This window comes from Sapajus apella, unplaced genomic scaffold (genome assembly GCF_009761245.1).
Source record: "Sapajus apella isolate SASKATOON/1434 unplaced genomic scaffold, GSC_monkey_1.0 scaffold1, whole genome shotgun sequence".
Classification (NCBI taxonomy): Eukaryota; Metazoa; Chordata; class Mammalia; order Primates; family Cebidae; genus Sapajus; species Sapajus apella.
The window spans coordinates 24,830,533-24,848,071 of NW_022436941.1; the positions used below are offsets into that span (position 1 = coordinate 24,830,533).

General features: G+C 41.6%; 1 protein-coding gene across 1 annotated transcript; it reads left to right on the forward strand.

Annotated features, from left to right (window-relative positions):
* The first annotated feature begins 4,851 nt into the window (after nucleotides 1–4,851).
* On the forward strand, nucleotides 4,852–16,863 carry CDO1 (cysteine dioxygenase type 1). The gene is made up of 5 exons (XM_032274143.1): nucleotides 4,852–5,326; nucleotides 8,318–8,395; nucleotides 10,235–10,389; nucleotides 15,007–15,176; nucleotides 16,138–16,863. The coding sequence occupies exons 1-5, from the start codon at nucleotides 5,157–5,159 to the stop codon at nucleotides 16,165–16,167; spliced, it is 603 nt and encodes a 200-aa protein (XP_032130034.1). The 5' UTR covers nucleotides 4,852–5,156; the 3' UTR covers nucleotides 16,168–16,863.
* Nucleotides 16,864–17,539: the final 676 nt, after the last annotated feature.

Consider the following 17,539-nt stretch of genomic DNA (forward strand, 5'->3'; position numbering starts at 1 on the left):
GCCCAAAAAAATCCAATTAAAAATAGGCAAAAGATCTGAATAGACGTTTCTTACAAGAAGACATCAAAATGGGTAACAGGTATATGAACAAATGCTCAACACTAATCACCAGAGTAATGTAAATCAAAGCATTTGAAATATCACACTCCAGTTTAAGTGACTTTTACCCAAAAGACAGGCAATAATGGATGCTGGTGAGGATATGGTGAAAGGGAAACACTTGTACACTGTCAGTGGGAATGTAAATTACTATAGCCACTAAGGAGAACAGTATGGAGGCTCCTCAAAAAATGAAGAATAGAACTGTGTAATCCGCATTCTCACTGCTGGTTGTATACCCAAAGGTGAGATCAGTATATCAAGATACCTGCACTGCCATATTTATTGCAGCAGTATTCACAATAGCCAAGATGTGTAATCACCCTGAGTGTCCCTGCATGGACAAATGGATAAAGAAAATGTATATGTACATCATGTCATCTTCAGTCTTTAAAAAGAATGAAATCCTGTCATTTGCAACATGGAACTGGACGATATTATGATGTTAAGTGAAACAACCCAGGCACAGAAAGACAACACATATTCTCATATGTGGGAGCCTAAAAAAATTGCTTTTAGGATTGACTGGAAAGATGGCCAAATAGGAACAACTCCAGTCTGCAGCTCCCAGTGAGACCAACACAGAAGCTGGGTAATTTCTGCATTTCCAACTGAGGTACCCTGTTCATTTCATTGGGTCTGATTAGGCAGTGGGTTAGGCAGTCCACAGAGGGCTAGCAGAAGCAGCGTGGGGCATTGCCTCACACTGGAAGTGCAAAGAGCAGGGGAGCCTCCCTTTCTTAGCCAGTGGAAGCTGTGAGGGACTGTGCTCTCCAGCCCAGATACTACACTTTTCCCATGCTTTTTGCAACCTGCAGACCAAGAGATCCCCTCGTGTGCCTACACCAACAGGACCCTGGGCTTCAAGCACAAAACTGGGAGGCTGTTTGGGCAGACACCAAGCTAGCTGCAGGAGTTTTGTTTTTCAGTTTTGTTTTTCATACCCCAGTGGCGCCTAGAACCCTAGCAATACAGAACTGTTCACTCCCCTGGAAAGGGGGCTGAAGACAGGGAGCAAAGTGGTCTCACTCAGCAGGGCAACTCCCACAAAGCCCAGCAAGCTAAGAACCACTGGCCTGAAATTCTCACTGCCAGTGTAACTGGGTTTTTTTCTTGGGTGCTGGTGAGGCACAGCTCCCCCAAGAGAATGCTGTGGGTTCTGGTCTCCAATCTCTCTCAAAGAATAAGTGATGGGACCACTTCAGGTGCACCATATGCTCGTAACAGTAAATATCGGACCCAAGAAGTGTTGCAGAAAGGTGATTTTATGTAGGTAGAGGAAAGAGAAGAGAAAGACTTCGACGAAGAGTGTGGAAGGGGATTCCAGAGGGGAAAATCCCAGAGGGGAAAGGGAGCCCCCACCATGTAGGAGGGGATTCCAGAGAGCTGGAAATCCGGCGTGGGTGAAGGAGCAGGGGAATTTATCCTGGGAGAAATTCTCACCTGCCCAAGTTCCTCTGGCCAATGAAAGGAGTTCCTTTAAACTTCCGCTGGGGTGATTAACTCTTAGTTTCTTCCCGCACCCACAAAATTCAAACATAAACCGTTAAATCTCCCTGATGGTGACAGATGGGAGGGGGGCATGGCATTGGGAAATTTTTGCCCTTAAAACTACACCCCCTCATGGACCCGGAAAGAGAACATATTCCCTCACCAGCACAGTAGTCTGAGTGGACCTGGGAGGATTGACCTCAGTGGTGGGGAGGGGTGTCTACCATTACTGAGGCTGGAATAGGTGGGTTTTCCCTGACAGCCCTAAAAAGGCCTGGAAGTTCAGACTGGGTGGAATTCAACACAGTGCAGCAAAGTACCTGTGGCCAGACTGCCTCTGTAGATTCCTCTTCACTGGACAGGGCATCTCTGAAAGAAAGGCAGCAGCCCCAGTCAGGGGCTTATAGATAAAACTTCCATCTCACTGGGACAGAGCACCTGGGGGAAGGGGTGGCTGTGGGTGTAGCTTCAGTGGAATAAAACATTTCTGCCTGCCAGCTCTGAAGAAAGCAGTGGTTCCTGACAAGGAGGGTTCGACCAGCACAGCACTGGAGCTCTGCTAAGGAACAGATTGCCTCCCCAGGTGTGTCCCTGACCCCTGTGCCTCCTGCCTGGGAGAGACCTCCCAACAGGGGTTAACAGACACTTGATATAGGAGAGCTCTAGCTGTCATCAGGTTGGTGCCCCTCTGGGATGAAGCTTCCAGAGGAAGGAACAGGCAGCAGTCTGCTATTCTGCAGCCTCCACTGGTGATATGCAGCAAATAGGGTCTGCAGTTGACCTCCTGCAAACTGCAGCGGATCTGCAGAAAAAGGGCCTGTAAGAAGAAAAACTACCAATCAGAAAGCAATAACATCAACATCAACAAAAGAAACTCCCACACAGAAACTCCATCCAAGGGTCATCAACCTCAAAGATCAAAGGTAGGTAAATCCAAGAAGATGAAAAATCCCAATGCAAAAAGGTTAAAAATTCTAAAAACCAGAATGCCTCTTCAAATAATCCCAACTCCTCTCCAGCAAGGGCACAAAACTGGACAGAGGGTGAGTTTGACAAATTGACAGAAGCAGGCATAGAAGCTGGGTAATAACAAACTCCTCTGAGCTAAAAGAGCATGTTCTAACCCAATGCAAAAAAGCTAAGAAGCTTGACAAAAGGTTATAGGAACTGCTAACTAGAATAGCCAGTTTAGAGAAGAACATAAATGACCTGAGGGGGCTGAAAAACACAGCATGAGAACTTTGGGAAGCACACACAAGTATCGCTAACTGAATTGATAAGCGGAAGAAAAGATATCAGAGATTGAAGATCAACTTACTGAAATGAGGCATGAAGACAAGGCTGAAAAAAATTGAAAAGCAATGAACAAAGCTTTCAAGAAATATGGGACTATGTGAAAAGACCAAACCTACGACTGATTGAGGTCCCTGAAAGTGACAGACAGAATGTAACCAATTTGGAAAACACACTTCAGAATGTTATCCAGAACTTCCCCAACCTAACAAGACAGGCCAACATTCAAATTCAAGAAATACTGAGAACACCACAGATACTCTTCAAGAAGGGCAATGCCAAGACACATAATTGTCAGATTCTCCAAGGTGAAAACGAAGGAAAATACGTTAAGGGAAACCACAGAGAAAGGTCAGATTACCTACAAAGGAAAGCCATCAGACTAGCAGCAGATCTCTCTGCAGAAACCCTACAAGCCAGGAGAGATTGAGGGCCAATATTCAATATTCTTAAAGAAATCAATTTTCAACCCCAAATTGCATATCCAGCCAAACTAAGTTTCATAAGTAAAGGAGAAATCCTTTACAGACAAGCAAATGTTGAGAGATTTTGTCACCACCAGGCCTGCCTTACAAAGCTTCTGAAGGAAGCCCTAAATATGGAAAGGAAAAACCAGTACCAGCCACTGCAAAAAACGCGTGCAAATGTAAAGACCAACGACACTGTAAAGAAACTGCATCAACTAATGTGCAAAATAACCAGCTAGCATCATGATGCTATTCACGACATAGAAACGTGTTTCCTTTTATGTATGTACCAGCAGGCTCCTTCAGGCACATGCCTAAGGTTGAAAGCATGACATAGAAACATGCTACGCATGATGCAGAAACGTGTTTCCCTTTATGTAGGTACCAGCAGGCTCCTTCAAGCACATGCCTAAGGTTGAAAGATTCAAATCTAATTAGAGTTTTTTAAATTATTGTGTGGGAGCCCCATCCCTTCAGAAAAGCCCTCTTTTTACACCAGCAAATGAAATATCAGGTTCTTTGCACTGGATTTTTTTTTTTTTTTTTGAGACGGAGTTTCACTCTTGTTACCCAGGCTGGAGTGCAATGGCGCAATCTCGGCTCACCGCAACCTCCGCCTCCTGGGTTCAGGCAATTCTCCTGCCTCAGCCTCCTGAGTAGCTGGGATTACAGGCATGCGCCACCATGCCCAGCTGATTTTTTTTTGTATTTTTAGTAGAGACGGGGTTTCACCATGTTGACCCGTATGGTCTCGATCTCTTGACCTCGTGATCCACCCGCCTCGGCCTCCCAAAGTACTGGGATTACAGGCGTGAGCCACCGCCCGGCCTGGATTTTTTTTTAAGAAAATATTTGGTTTTAAAATCAAAGAGTTCTGGTCTTCCATCGTTTCACTAATTGTCATTACGGACCCGAGTCTCCTTTGTCAAAATATATTTCAGTACACATTAAAGTGCGCGCGCGCGCGCACACACACACACACACACACACACACACACACACACACGAGATACATTTAAGTCTTCGACCTCCTTTCCCCTAGCCTGCGGCATATTCTGGTTAGTTTCAATCGACAAAACAGGCGCTCTCTGGCCTAGGAGTGGAATCCATCCTCAATCGTCACAGGCTCCCCACAATTCTCTATTTAGAAGAATGGTCCCTCTCCTTCCCATTTCTTTTCCTTCTTTACTCAGCGTCCACCCCCGCAGCCATCTCCTCTGACTCTTTTTGTCTACATCCCAGCGTCGCGAACCACAGCGGCGGAGGTGGAGCGGGGAGAGTTAGGCAGGACGGCTAAAACGCGCCGTTAAAGTGGGGGAGAGATTGCGCGGAGCCCACGCGAGCCCTGGGACTCGAAGACAACGGGGCTCTTGGAAAGGCGCGGAGCCTGGGGCAGCAGGGTCCGTGTGCGTGGGCCGTGCCAGCAGTCTCTCCCCGCCCTCGCCACCTTTCTTGGGTGCTTCTCCACCTCGCTCCACCACCCTTCGAGGGCTTTTGGTACATTCCCAGTGATTCCAAGCGCTTAAAAGGGGCCTGGGAGGGTGAAGCCCGTAGATCTGAACCTGATTTATGTGCACGCCGTGTCTCCTGCGACCCGGGATCCACTGCGCTGCCAGGGGGGTGGGTCTCTTGCTGTCTTTGGAAGGACATCCTTGCATTTTGGCACTCTAACGCTGGGTTCCTGCGTGTGTGTCTGGTTAGCGGTCTAGCTGGCTGTTAGGCTCCCTCGCCCCCAGCTCCTTGGCTAGCTCAGCTCTTCCACCGCAGCCCAGCAGTGAGACGCGCGCGCCGCCAGCTCCCCACGGGATGGAGCAGACCGAGGTGCTGAAGCCACGGACCCTGGCCGATCTGATCCGCATCCTGCACCAGCTCTTTGCCGGCGACGAGGTCAATGTAGAGGAGGTGCAAGCCATCATGGAAGCCTACGAGAGCGACCCCGCCGAGTGGGCAATGTACGCCAAGTTCGACCAGTACAGGTGAGCGCGTTCCACCCTCAAAGCCTGGCGGCGCCCACTCACCCAGTCTGAGGAGGAATGGACTTGAGTGACGCAGCCCAGAGAGGCTGGCTCGGGGAGCTCTGGCTGCGCTGCACCCGCCGCTCGCCCTTTCGCTGGCAAGCCGCGGGGCTGGCAGGAAGCTCTTCGGGCTCAGCGACCGCAGCGCAGGCGAGAGGTGGATCCTACTGGCCTTGCTGGCCTGCGGCCCTGGACGGCGGGCAGGCGCCAGGAAGGCAAGGCCACCGCGCGTCTGAGATTTTCTGTTCTCTCCTCTCCCGCAAACCCCTCTGCTTCCAAACCACCGGTCCTTCCTGCCCCTGGCCTCGGGAGCAATTCCCACACTCCCAAGCCATCGTTAACCCCGGGCGAGGAGGTGCGGAGAGATCGCACTCAGGTTCGGGCCCGCCTGGCACCTTAAGGAACCGTTTGGAGGGACTAGCAGAGGGTGCTCCCAGGAGAGCGCTACGTCAGGCATCGGGAGAAGTGGGTGATGATGAAGAACACAAGTCCCCGACGTCAGTTCTCCATCACTGCGCCTTCGGTCGCCTGCAGCCGGGCACCTTCTAGCAGGCGTTTTTATTCACGTAAAATAGCGTCTTGGGGCTGTCAACTGCCACTATGCCATTTCTGCTGTTCACTCTCCCAAACCAATTTAACTGATTTCTCCGACTGAGGGTTTATTCAAATCCACTGCCTGGTTTCGCAAATTAAACATAGAACCGCCGTTTTTTCAGCCCTCAAAGGATCAGATTTCTCTTATCCTTGGTTCCGAGGATCTGCAATGTAAAGACCCCCTACTCCCTAGATGTACTTGAGTAAGGTATCCTGGTAAGCTGGCTTTTTTTTTTTTGGCAGCCCCGGCTTGGTGATTAAGTCAAATCTCTCTACCAATCCTCCGGGGCCAGAGGTAAAATTTAATCACCCCGATGTGTGAGAGGTTCTGAGCAGCCAGCGTGTCTGTCCTTATGGTTTTTTTGGGTTTAGGTTTGGGAGAAAGGGGTAAGTGAAATAAAAGAATAAGGAAAGAAGTAAGTTTGTTTTTCTCGGGAGCAGGTTCTGTTAGTCACTCTTTAACATGTAGGATGTTTGGTAAAGTTTCGTTGGCATGGGCTGTTTCAGCTGTATTTTAGGATTTGGAAAAAGTAAAGACAACTAAGTATCCCATTTTTCATTCGCAAGTGACTTGAGGAAATTCCTTTGGTTCCTACCAACTTTGTTTATGATAGAGGCCTTCTGTAGCTGTAAAAGCTACCAGAGAGTCTAGCTTTTACATTTTCCTGCATTTGTTCCAGGTAATTGAAGACTTGTTATGGGACAGGTACTCTTCCAGTCACTTTACACATATGAGGAATGGTAGGCAATGAAGAGTTTGAATAACTTGCACGAGATCTTCTATCAAGTAGCAGCTCCAGGCTCCGGGGGTCCAAATTAGCATTATTGTTCCAGAGTCTACACTCTAAACCACTATTAAGCCTGGATGGGCAGCGGTGAGGGTTCTTAATCTTTAATCTTCAGAACAAGGGTATTTTCAAGGACCTTGAATTAGTCTTGATTGACAAACTGTAAATCTTTTGAAGTGCAACCAATTGGGTTGATAGATCTATTCACAGGTATCTGAGGTATACAGCTCATTAAGATAAGGGATGTAGTCCTGAGTGGGCAGTTGGGGGAAGACAGGAGATGGGAGAGAAGTCAATTCTACAGTATTTTTTGCATTGAATAGGTGCCTAGCTCTGTGATCTTGGGAGGGCCAGTGCAGAAGAATCAAGACAGAATATGCTCCAGTGTGGGCCAGGCTGTGAATTCTTTAAAAGCAGCTGCAGAGAAGCAAGAATATCCTAAGACTTCTGGAGGAAGAATTAGGATCCTTCTGCAGGAACTCAGTTTAATGTGAATTAAAGGTTGTGTGGACAGCTTCTTGTTAGGTCATAAAGAGCTACAAAGTAGGGAAAACTGAGGCTAAAGATCACTTGCTAAGTAACTCCCTCAACGATCTTGCTCTTCGGGCACTGAGGGTGGGAAGGAATGGCACAGGATGGAAGGGGCATGCTGGACAAGAGTTAACTGATGACCAAGGGAACAGAAACTCTAAAACAATGGAGTAAAGACCCCTTTTTTTTTAGCCTGATGGTCTAAATGAATCTCATAATTATGAAACTTTGCTAACTAGATGCTGTCAATAGTACAGCTTGGACCAGTAGAAACTTTAACATTGATTTTGCTTTTTTCCTGGTGGTATGGTTATGATTGTGGTTTGCAGTTTGTTGGTGGCAGTGGTGGTGATTGGTTGCAGGGTGTGTGTGTGTGTGTGTGTGTGTGTGTGTGTGTGTGTGTGTGTATCTGTGTGTGTTTGTTTGCCAGTTACTGGTTTCTCCTAATTGTAAGAGGTTGAGAGGGTTCTTTACTTCCCTAACGTAGTCTCCTTTGCTCTGCTACTTAGATCAGCCACCGTGGTATTTGTGGAAGACTTTTCATTATAAGGGCTTTGAATGTGGTTTGTTTCTAGGCTTTAGTAAAACTAAGAATTCTAGAACAGCTGCCATTTAATGAAACCTTGTTTCTCAAGTCCTGATTTAGCTACAGGCAGAAATAACAAACAAATAAACAAGCAAAAATAGCAACATTCTTGTCTGGAGCAGTAATGCACTTTGCAAATACTTTCTCTGTGAAACCTACTCTATCAGTTTGAGGCTGTCACATTGACACACAATTTCATTTTTTTTCTATTTTTCCTGTGCCATTAATTAAAACTGAGCAGCTACCTCTATAAATGCAGTGGTTCAAAATAAACTGTGAAAAAGGATTTTTCATTTGTGTTGGATTTCTAATTAGAAAACTGCATTCAAAGTTGCTTAGAGGTGGAAATGTTAACATTTGTGAATAAATGGTACTTGGTGACACACTTATTTTTCTCAGTGCTTGTTTCGGCAACCAAAGTAAAACTTCTGAATATATTGTGGTTTTTTTTAGGTATACCCGAAATCTTGTGGATCAAGGAAATGGAAAATTTAATCTGATGATTCTCTGTTGGGGTGAAGGACATGGCAGGTAAAATAACATTTATTTACAGATATTTACTAGAGCATCTTTTCCAGCATATGAAAAGAATAGTACCAGGCTAGCTACAAGTCTTACAAGTACCAACAAATCTCATTTTCTTTTCTTTCTTTCTTTTTTTTTTTTTTTTTTTTTTTTTTGAGACGGAGTTTCGCCCGTTTCCCAGGCTGGAGTGCAGTGGCGTGATCTTGGCTCACGTCCCACTGCAACCTCCGCCTCCCTGGGTTCAAGCAATTCTGCCTCAGCCTCCTGAGTAGCTGGGATTACAGGCATGAGCCACCATGCCTGGCTAATTTTATATTTTTAGTAGAGACGGGGTTTCACCATGTTAGTCACGCTGATCTCAAACTCTTGACCTCAGGTGATCCACCCTAAAGTTAGCCTCCCAAATTGCTGGGATTACAGGTGTGAGCCACCACACTCGGCTCTCATTTTCTAATTACTTGTTCACAATATTCCCTAATCCCAACAAAAATTCTCATGGGAGTTAGCAGAAGGCCTTCATACATACATCACACATGTTAAAACCAGTCCCCAAAATGAAATCAAAAGAGTCAGTAGCCCCTTAAGTCAACCTTACTCTGTCTTCTGTATGTGAAATTGTGTTTACACTTGACATTTGTGGTGTTTGAGGTGTGTAAACAATTGTGGGACCAAAGACCAAAGCATGGAGATTTGAAGCTAGAAAAGCATTGCAAATTCAGAAAACTTCTTTCTACTTCAAGTTAATTATTTAGTTTCTTTACTGAAAAGGCAACTTATTCTTTGAAACTTAACACCTTAATTTGTCTTTAGTTTTACATTTGACAGTTTTGTTGTCAACCAAGTATGACTATCTTTTGAAACATATCTTTCTCAGTCTTTTGAAAATGATAAAAGCAATAATTTAGATCCATTTTTATGAAAGGAAACATGAATGTGTAAGTGTTTAGAAAGTTAGATCTGTAGAGTGCATTTATTTACTCATAAGGAATTAAGTGTTTCCATTCATTCTGTCAATATTTTTGAAAGCCCCTTATGTCCAAAGTGGGACTCTTAACAAGTTCTTCTTATGCTACATATATAGATTAATAAAATTCAGTATATGAAATGAATATAGATGCATGTATTTTAATCAACCCTGTAACCATGACTACTTCATATATTTAAATACTATTTACTCTAAGATTGCATAAATAAATCCTTTGTTTTCTCCAATTAATTTTCTCCCACCAATGTTGGAAGGTAATCATAGGTAGAGCACTCTAAATTGACAAAATGCTAACATTTTATATACAGTATAACTTTAGGATGATAATATACATACAGATGGCTTCTCTCCCACAGCTCTCCAAAGGAAGGAGAAAAGAGAGAGAAAAGCCTTGGGAAAAAAACATTAAATGTTAAGTGAATCTTCTCAGTGTGATACAATTATTATGGATGATTGTCTTAATCCTTTATAAAAGTTCTCTAATATACTTTCATAATCAAATTCTAGCCCAGATTAAGGGAGTTATATGTATTTGGGGGAAGATAAAATGTTGCTGGTTTTGTGTTTCTGTTATCAAATAGTAGTATAACAAAGTTTAAAAAAAAACTTCTTTAGTAGGGGTATGCATCAAAACCGTATCTTTTATATGAATTGATATAGATGACGTGTTATTTTATTATTTTGACCTGAACATTGTTGAACTGTAAATTGATAACATTTAAAAAATTCAGCTGAAATGGATTTTGGCCTGGGAGATGGCTTATTAACAGTGTGCACGTGTCAGCTCTGGGAAGACTGTTACTGCAGTTCTGGGTATTAGACCATCTACTGAGTTTGGTTGTCATTTTGTATACATATAGCAGTATTCATGATCATACCAACTCCCACTGCTTTCTGAAGATGCTACAGGGAAATCTAAAGGAGACATTATTTGACTGGCCTGACAAAAAGTCCAATGAGATGGCCAAGAAGTCTGAAAGAGTCTTGAGGGAAAACCAGTGTGCCTACATCAATGGTAACATTTTATCCTTTTTCTAAGAGCAAATGGGAAGAAACCTGACCTTTTGTTTTAAATATTGGTTACTTATACTTTTTATGCAGTAGAACCTGGATCATGGGTCATGATTTAAAATAGTTGGGAAATGACTTAAACACAGCAGGTTTTGCTTTTTAAGCCTTTGCATCTGGGTTGGAATCACTTATTGAAAACATATGCATGCAGATTAGAATCCACTGAAAAGTCATTTACTTGCCAAGACTTAAGACAGTTAAAATAAAATATGATTTTACTTAAATGGAGTCTTTCAACCAAAGAGATCAAGTTGGAAACATTAGTCTTATGTTAGAAAATAGAACAAAATGTCTGTAACTAATTAAGAATGCTGGCTAGTCTCTGTTTTTCTAAAATACATAGAGCATACCTAAAAAGTATCCTCCAGGGAAATTTTACAAAGCACATTATTGGCCAGTGATTTATACATATCTTACCAAGAATTTATTCTCTTTTCTAAATGGGATATGGGATAGCCAAATGCTTTTCAGGAGAGGCAGTGATTAGCTTCCATATTCCTAAAAGGAATAGTAACTTTCCAAAAAGCTCATTAAACTGTATATGAGACAGATAGTTTTTATTCCCATTTACCTATGAGGTTGCCAATACATAGGAAGATTAAATAACTTGTCCAAGGTCACTCAGCTTTTACGTGGCAACCAGAATTTGAACCTAAGCACTTTGATCAAAAAAACTGTGCTCTTAATCAGCATGAATCCCATCTATATAAAGTATTATGAGTTTTGGGGAATATTTTTTGGCAAAGCAAGTTTTTTTCCTTCATAAATCTTACTGGCCTCCATAGTTGGCTTAAATGTGTTAGTCCATTAGTCTAGAAATCCAAGCCACTCACAACAGTCAGATGGTATAGGAATTTTTCCCTCATCACATAACACAAGGATATTAGTTTCCTATGTCAGGAAGCTCAGATTCATTTACCCAAATAATGTGAGGGTTGCTATCTATAAGACACACCAGATTTCCAAGAACAAGTCTGTTGTCTGTACTTTCACAATAAAGCCAAACACCTTTCAGAATAATTACTTTCAGCTGGAGTCAGAGTGCTTATGAAAATAGATCAGATCTTTAAGAATAGGTAAGCTTTTTCAAGGGTCTTCAATGCAAAAACCTATAGAATTCAAACAGATAAGGAAGTGATATATACCAGGGTGAAGCTGTGGTGAGGTCTGGTATGAACAGGAGTATACAAACCTCATACAGTACTAAGAGGACAGCAGTGGCCACCCAGCTCCCGTGAGATCAGCCTGGTTTCTTTTTCCATAGAAGTTGGAAATTCTGGTTTTTATATGAAATTTTGCCAATCAGTAAAATACTGGGTGGGATATATTATTACTGTAGGCTAATGACCCAAAGAACTTAAAAGCCACAAATTTTCAACCTCTGATTCTTAAAGTTGTAGGAGTAGGGGTGGAGATGGATAGTGATCAGGGGGAAGATACAAGAAAGAGCACAAGTGAAGGTACAATTGTTGTAAAAAAAAAAAAAAAAAAGGAAACTATTCAAGCACTGGGGGAAGGAAAGAAGAATGAGCTTGGACAGTGGATTTGCAGGAGGGTAAAGTGAGCTCAGGGTATGGGCCTGCAAGACCAGCTAAAAGTAAGGACTTTCTTTGGACAGCAGAGTTGTAATTGGAAATGTCTTGATTGATTTGGTAGCAGCATGCAACATAGGATGGAGGAGAAGGGAGGGCTGGGGCAAGGAGACCAAGTTGCCTATTGTAATAGGCCAAAGGTTGATGGGGCCTGGACCTAACTGGCCTTCATAAATAGTCCCAGGAAAAGTCCAGTGTTACTGTGACAGAAGGGTACACCATAATCATAAAGGAAAAAGAAGCAAAGATCAAGATATAATAATAATGCTTGGATTATTAATAGTAGGAGCTTCTCTAAAGGATGGGTGACTTGTTTTTGCAGGGTCTTTGCTTGCAGGATTGTCCAGCATGCATTAGATGACGCAGGTACCTGCAGTGTTGAGCATTTGTTCAAAACTGTGCTTAAGACAGTGTATTATGAACTCAATGAGCTGCAGGATCAAGAAATTTGCAGGTCTGAGAATTAGGCCCTAGTTTTAGAAATAAGGAAAATGAAAGATCCTAGAAGGTGTGATTTGTTCAAAGATAGCCTAGCTAATTAGCTCAAAGTAGAACTTCAGTCTTCCGGTTCTATGCTTCATTCTTCGTTATGATGCGCAGTCATGGAGCTAGATCATAAAGAAGAAAGCACAAAGCCATGTGGGGTGCCTACATTAGCTATGCTGAATTCATTCCTTGATTAATCCCTCAAACTTTCTTGTAACTATATAAGCTTATTAACATTTTTTAATTGAGTATTTCATCTGTTTTGTTGTTTTGTTGTTGTTGTTTTTAAATCTTCCTGAAGATCGCTCTCCCAGGGCCTCTTGACTGCTTCAGCACAGATTGGTTGGTCTGTAGGCCAGGGGTGAGCTGTGATCCTGAGATTCCTTGCAATGTAAGGTTGTCATCCTCTCAAGCTTTCCCTTTGCCGTTTCCTGTGGTTGGATCCCCTCTTTCCTGATCTCATGATTTTTTTCATTCTTGATTGATGCCCTTGTTTTGGCGGAGCATATCTTCCCGTGGCTCCACAAGAAAGGATTCATGGAAGGTAAATTTTTGAGACCCCATATATCTAAAAATCTCTATATTCAATTCTTATGATTTGATTGATAATTTAGCTAGGTATGGATTAACAACTGGTAAACATCTTCCTCAGAACCATGAAGGTAATTCCTATGTCTTTTAGTTTCTAGTGTTCTTACCAAAAGCCTAGTGCTGGCTGAGCATGTGGCTCACATTTGTAATCCCAGCACTTTGGGAGGCTAAGCTGGAAGAATTACTTAAGCCCAGGAGTTCAAGAACAGCCTGGGCCACATGGTGAAACCCCATCTCTACTAAAAACACAAAAATTAGCTGGTTGTGGTGGCAGGTTCCTGTAGTTACAACTACTTGGGAGGCTGAGTGGGAGGATCACCTGAGTGGGAGGCTGCAGTGAGCGAAGATCACACCACTACAGTTCAGCCTGGACAGCAGAATGGGACCCTGTCTTTAACAAAAGGAAAAAAACAACCTGGTGCTGTTCTGATTCTTGAATCTTCCTATAAAACCTTTTTTTTTTTTTTCTTTCTAGAAACTTTTGAGATTTTCTCTTTTGGTGCCTTCTCTCTGTCCCCAGTATTCTGAAATTTCACAGTGATGTATTTTGTTTGATGACTCATTCATTGTGCTGGGTACTCAGTGGGTTTTTAAATCTGGGAATTTGTGTCCTTCAACTCCAGAAAATATTCACAGATTATTTCTTTGAATTTTTTTTTAATTCTGTTTCTGAAACTCCTGTTATTTAGATATTAAATCTCTCGAATTGTTCCTCTGTCTTTTTTTTCTTTCTTTTCATTTTCTGTCTTTGTTCTTTTGTTCTTTGAGTCTTCCTCAGCATTTTCTGCCAACTCTTATTTTCTTGTTTATGTTTCTACCACCTCTTTTTATTTTTTTCTCCCTTTAATGGTATTTCCTCTTAGCTCTGGGAAAACATTAATGATAGGCTTTTGAACGCTTCCCTGAGTAGTCTCTGCTGCAGGTTGCTTTTTTTTTTGCTCTGACCTCTGTCTTTCATCCTAATGGCCTTGCTTAAATGTCTGGTGACCTTGGCAATGTTCTAATATTTAAAAACGAAGCACACAAAAATTAATTGGTACTCCTGAACATGAGGGGAGCTTGTCAACTGGATTTCACTTTTGGATAATCTGGCAGAGCCTTTTCCTTCGAGAACTTCCAGCAACAATATCTTTAAAGCTTTTCTCTTGAGCCAATCAGATTCTCTGAGAAGCTGCTTCCTGTCTTCTGCTTGGAAAGAAAAATCTTGTCTGGCAGCATTCTCGCAGCTTGGTGGTGACTAAAGCGGAGATTTTTACCATTCAGTATGGAAATTTTTGTTTCATTCACCTGATTTCCATCAGTCCCAAGTTGATCTCTTACACTTTTTCTAGACACTAGACCTTAGTCTGCTGCTGAAAAAAAGGGAGAGAGAATTGGTAAAAGGGTTTTGAGATTCTGCTTCTTAAATAGGCTTTAAACCAGTTCTTAAATCTGTAGCCCTATTTTTATTCATTTCCAGAAGTACCTGGTGCTGTCAATTCCTGTGCTCTTTGCAGTTTCAAGATATAAATCAGGTTATTTCTTGGCTTTCCCCATGGATGGCTTAGCATGTAGCTTTCTCTGTTCTGTAAAGCTATCCATCTTACTTTCAAATTTCTGTTAGTGTTTTCTTTTTTCCTATTTTGAATATTGATGCCTTTTTTATTCCTATTTGAATATTCCTTTGAATATTGATGCCTTTTTTATTCTTTTACTGCCACTGGAGAGAGTTTTCAGAAAGGAGCAGAGGCTAATGCATGCATGTCACTGACTATCTTCACAAGTTAAGTTCTAATTAATTTCTATTCCATATGCATCACATTTGATTCATAATCTCAGATGACTCAAAGAAATTTTACCTACAGCTGTTGTCTAGGCTCCTTTATCTATTTTCCCTCTCGGATATTGTTTAGATTCCATTGGCTTACACCGAGTAGAGAACATCAGCCATACAGAACCTGCTGTGAGCCTTCACTTGTACAGTCCGCCTTTTGATACGTGCCATGCCTTCGATCAAAGAACAGGACATAAAAACAAAGTCACCATGACATTCCATAGTAAATTTGGAATCAGAACTCCATATGTGAGTATAGTTTCTTCTAGGTTTAAATGCTCTGTAGGTTGGTGCTATTACGCTGTGTATATGCATTGCTTTTTGTTGCTGTTCTAAATATTATTTGAATATTTTAAGTATTCTTGAAGAATGAGATGAATATTAACTCATGGGTAAGGTCTAATATATCTTGATTGTTTTATTTAACTTTAGAGACTATCTTTTCCATTTATTTAAAAAACCTATCAAGTGAGATGCAAAGATTATTTCAGAAACTTCAAAATATATGCTAAAACAAGCATACTTTATGTTTCTTTAAAAACATAAAGAAATGTTTTCATTTACTTGGGAAATAAGAGTAAAAACTATTATTTGTTATAACTGTTACTGCTATGACTTACTCTTCATAGTTCCAATTTACTGGGCCAACAGGAATAAGTTGCATAGTTAACCTTTGTAGAGGTTATTCTGATGACATAATAAAGAAACGTGTCCATTTTGTTTGCCAAGTTTGCTTACTCTTTGATATGCCGGTTTTACCACAAATGCGAATAGACTATACCAACATGTTCGCCCTTGAGAAGCAAGCATTCCCTACCAAAAATGAAAAGGCAACCAACACTAATATAGTAGGGCAGTCTTCCACCTCTGAAATAATTTCTTCACTTAGAGGAATATTCCTTATTTAATCATCGGAATGTCCAGAAATAGCGAATGTGTGAAATGGAGACCAAAAACAATCCTTATGAATCTTAATGAAAGCTCAGCCTCTGAGGGAAGCCAGGGCGGAATTTTCTCATTATCGCCCTCCTTCGTCATTATCTTTCACATTCCAAACCCTAAGAGATACTCTTATTGCAAGAAAAACAACAGGGCTCCCTTGCCCTTGCTGAGTTTTCATACACTGCTGCAAAACCAGAACTATTTAGAACAAGGTACAATGTCTTTTGTAAAGATTCTTACACAGCTTTCTTTTTTCCCCTTTTCACAGGCAACTTCGGGCTCGCTGGAGAACAACTAAGGAGCACCAAACCCTCTGAGGTTTTACTTTAAGGCTCACTGTATGTTTGCCTTGGACAAAAAGGCTACCTACCATGTATGTCCAGTAATATACTTAAATAAGCCAATATTTAGATCTACTGTTAGGCAGATGCTAATTATAAGGCATTAAGTAAGCAAATAGTGCCCTCAGCTACTGCAGAAGAAAAATCCAACTAAGGAAAAAAATGTCTTTTGATTTTTAAAGGCAAGTTTTCAAGTGCTCTCCTAGTTCTATCCTCTAATTCCATTGAATCCATACTAGGAGTGTCAATGAGGGTTTTAATTGCTTTGGGAAATACCTTGGTCTCTGAACAGTAATTAGCAAGAAGTAGAAACAGAAACCTCAAACATCAAATGCTTGCTTTATTACCTGGAAGACTAAATGTAGATGTCTTTAGTATGCTTTGTATGTTCTTAATATCGGAAGATAATTTTGTGAATCTGTAGATTTTATTTTTTCAGTCTTAGCTTACAAATTTCTTTTCTATGAATAATAGAGAAACTTATGGCACTCTGCCATTTGGTAATGAAAGGAAGTGCAGAGGATTTAAAGTACATGTTCCCCAAACCACAACAAACCAAAACAAAAACTCATGTCTGTGTCCCACGGTCATAGTCAAAGATTTCGTACTGCTAAAATTGCCAAATAATTTTAATAAACTGGATTTGAACACAATTTGAAGTTGTCTTTCTGATTAACATGATACAAACTTCACATAAATCAGTTTCCTAGATTTGGATATACAAAAGCACTGTGAAAAATGCTTTTATGATGTAAGAATATGAGAGAGCCAAAAAAACATTCAAAACCATCTTACCTTTTTGGACTTAATTCACTAATTCATCAGAGACACCAACCTAAGAGCCTCTTGCTATAGTGTGGCTCAGACATGGTCAGTTTTGCCTGAAAACTATGTGTCTATAATCTATATGTGTTTAAACGTGGATTGATTTTCAACATTTAAAAACTGGAGATTTTATAGAACTTGAGGAATTCTAGCTGTTCAAAATTTGAATTTCTAAACACTGGTCTGCATTGTATTTTTATTGATATTAGTTAGGTAAGCTACGATCTGCCTCTTAAATGGTCCATCCCTTCAATCTGCTGCAGTCGCAAACTCAACTATTTCTATTATTTCTTACCTGCAAATCCTGCGTATGCATTTGAGTTTGCTCTTCTGGCTCTAAGCAACTCTTTTTTTTTTTTTTTTTTTGAGTTGGAGTCTTGCTCTGTCACCCAGGCTGGAGTGCAATGGCGTGATCTCGGCTCACTGCAACCTCTGCCTCCTGGGTTCAAGCCATTCTCCTGCCTCAACCTCCCAGATAGCTAGCACTACAGGACACCACGCCTG

What these genes read in the sequence shown, in the direction of transcription:
- CDO1 (XM_032274143.1), top strand. Translation starts at nt 5,157, where the DNA reads ATGGAGCAGACCGAGGTGCTGAAGCCACGGACCCTGGCCGATCTGATC. An exon ending in GCCAAGTTCGACCAGTACAG is followed by an intron (nt 5,327 to 8,317) that starts GTGAGCGCGTTC and finishes GGTTTTTTTTAG; the next exon opens with GTATACCCGAAATCTTGTGG. An exon ending in TTGGAATCAGAACTCCATAT is followed by an intron (nt 15,177 to 16,137) that starts GTGAGTATAGTT and finishes CCCTTTTCACAG; the next exon opens with GCAACTTCGGGCTCGCTGGA.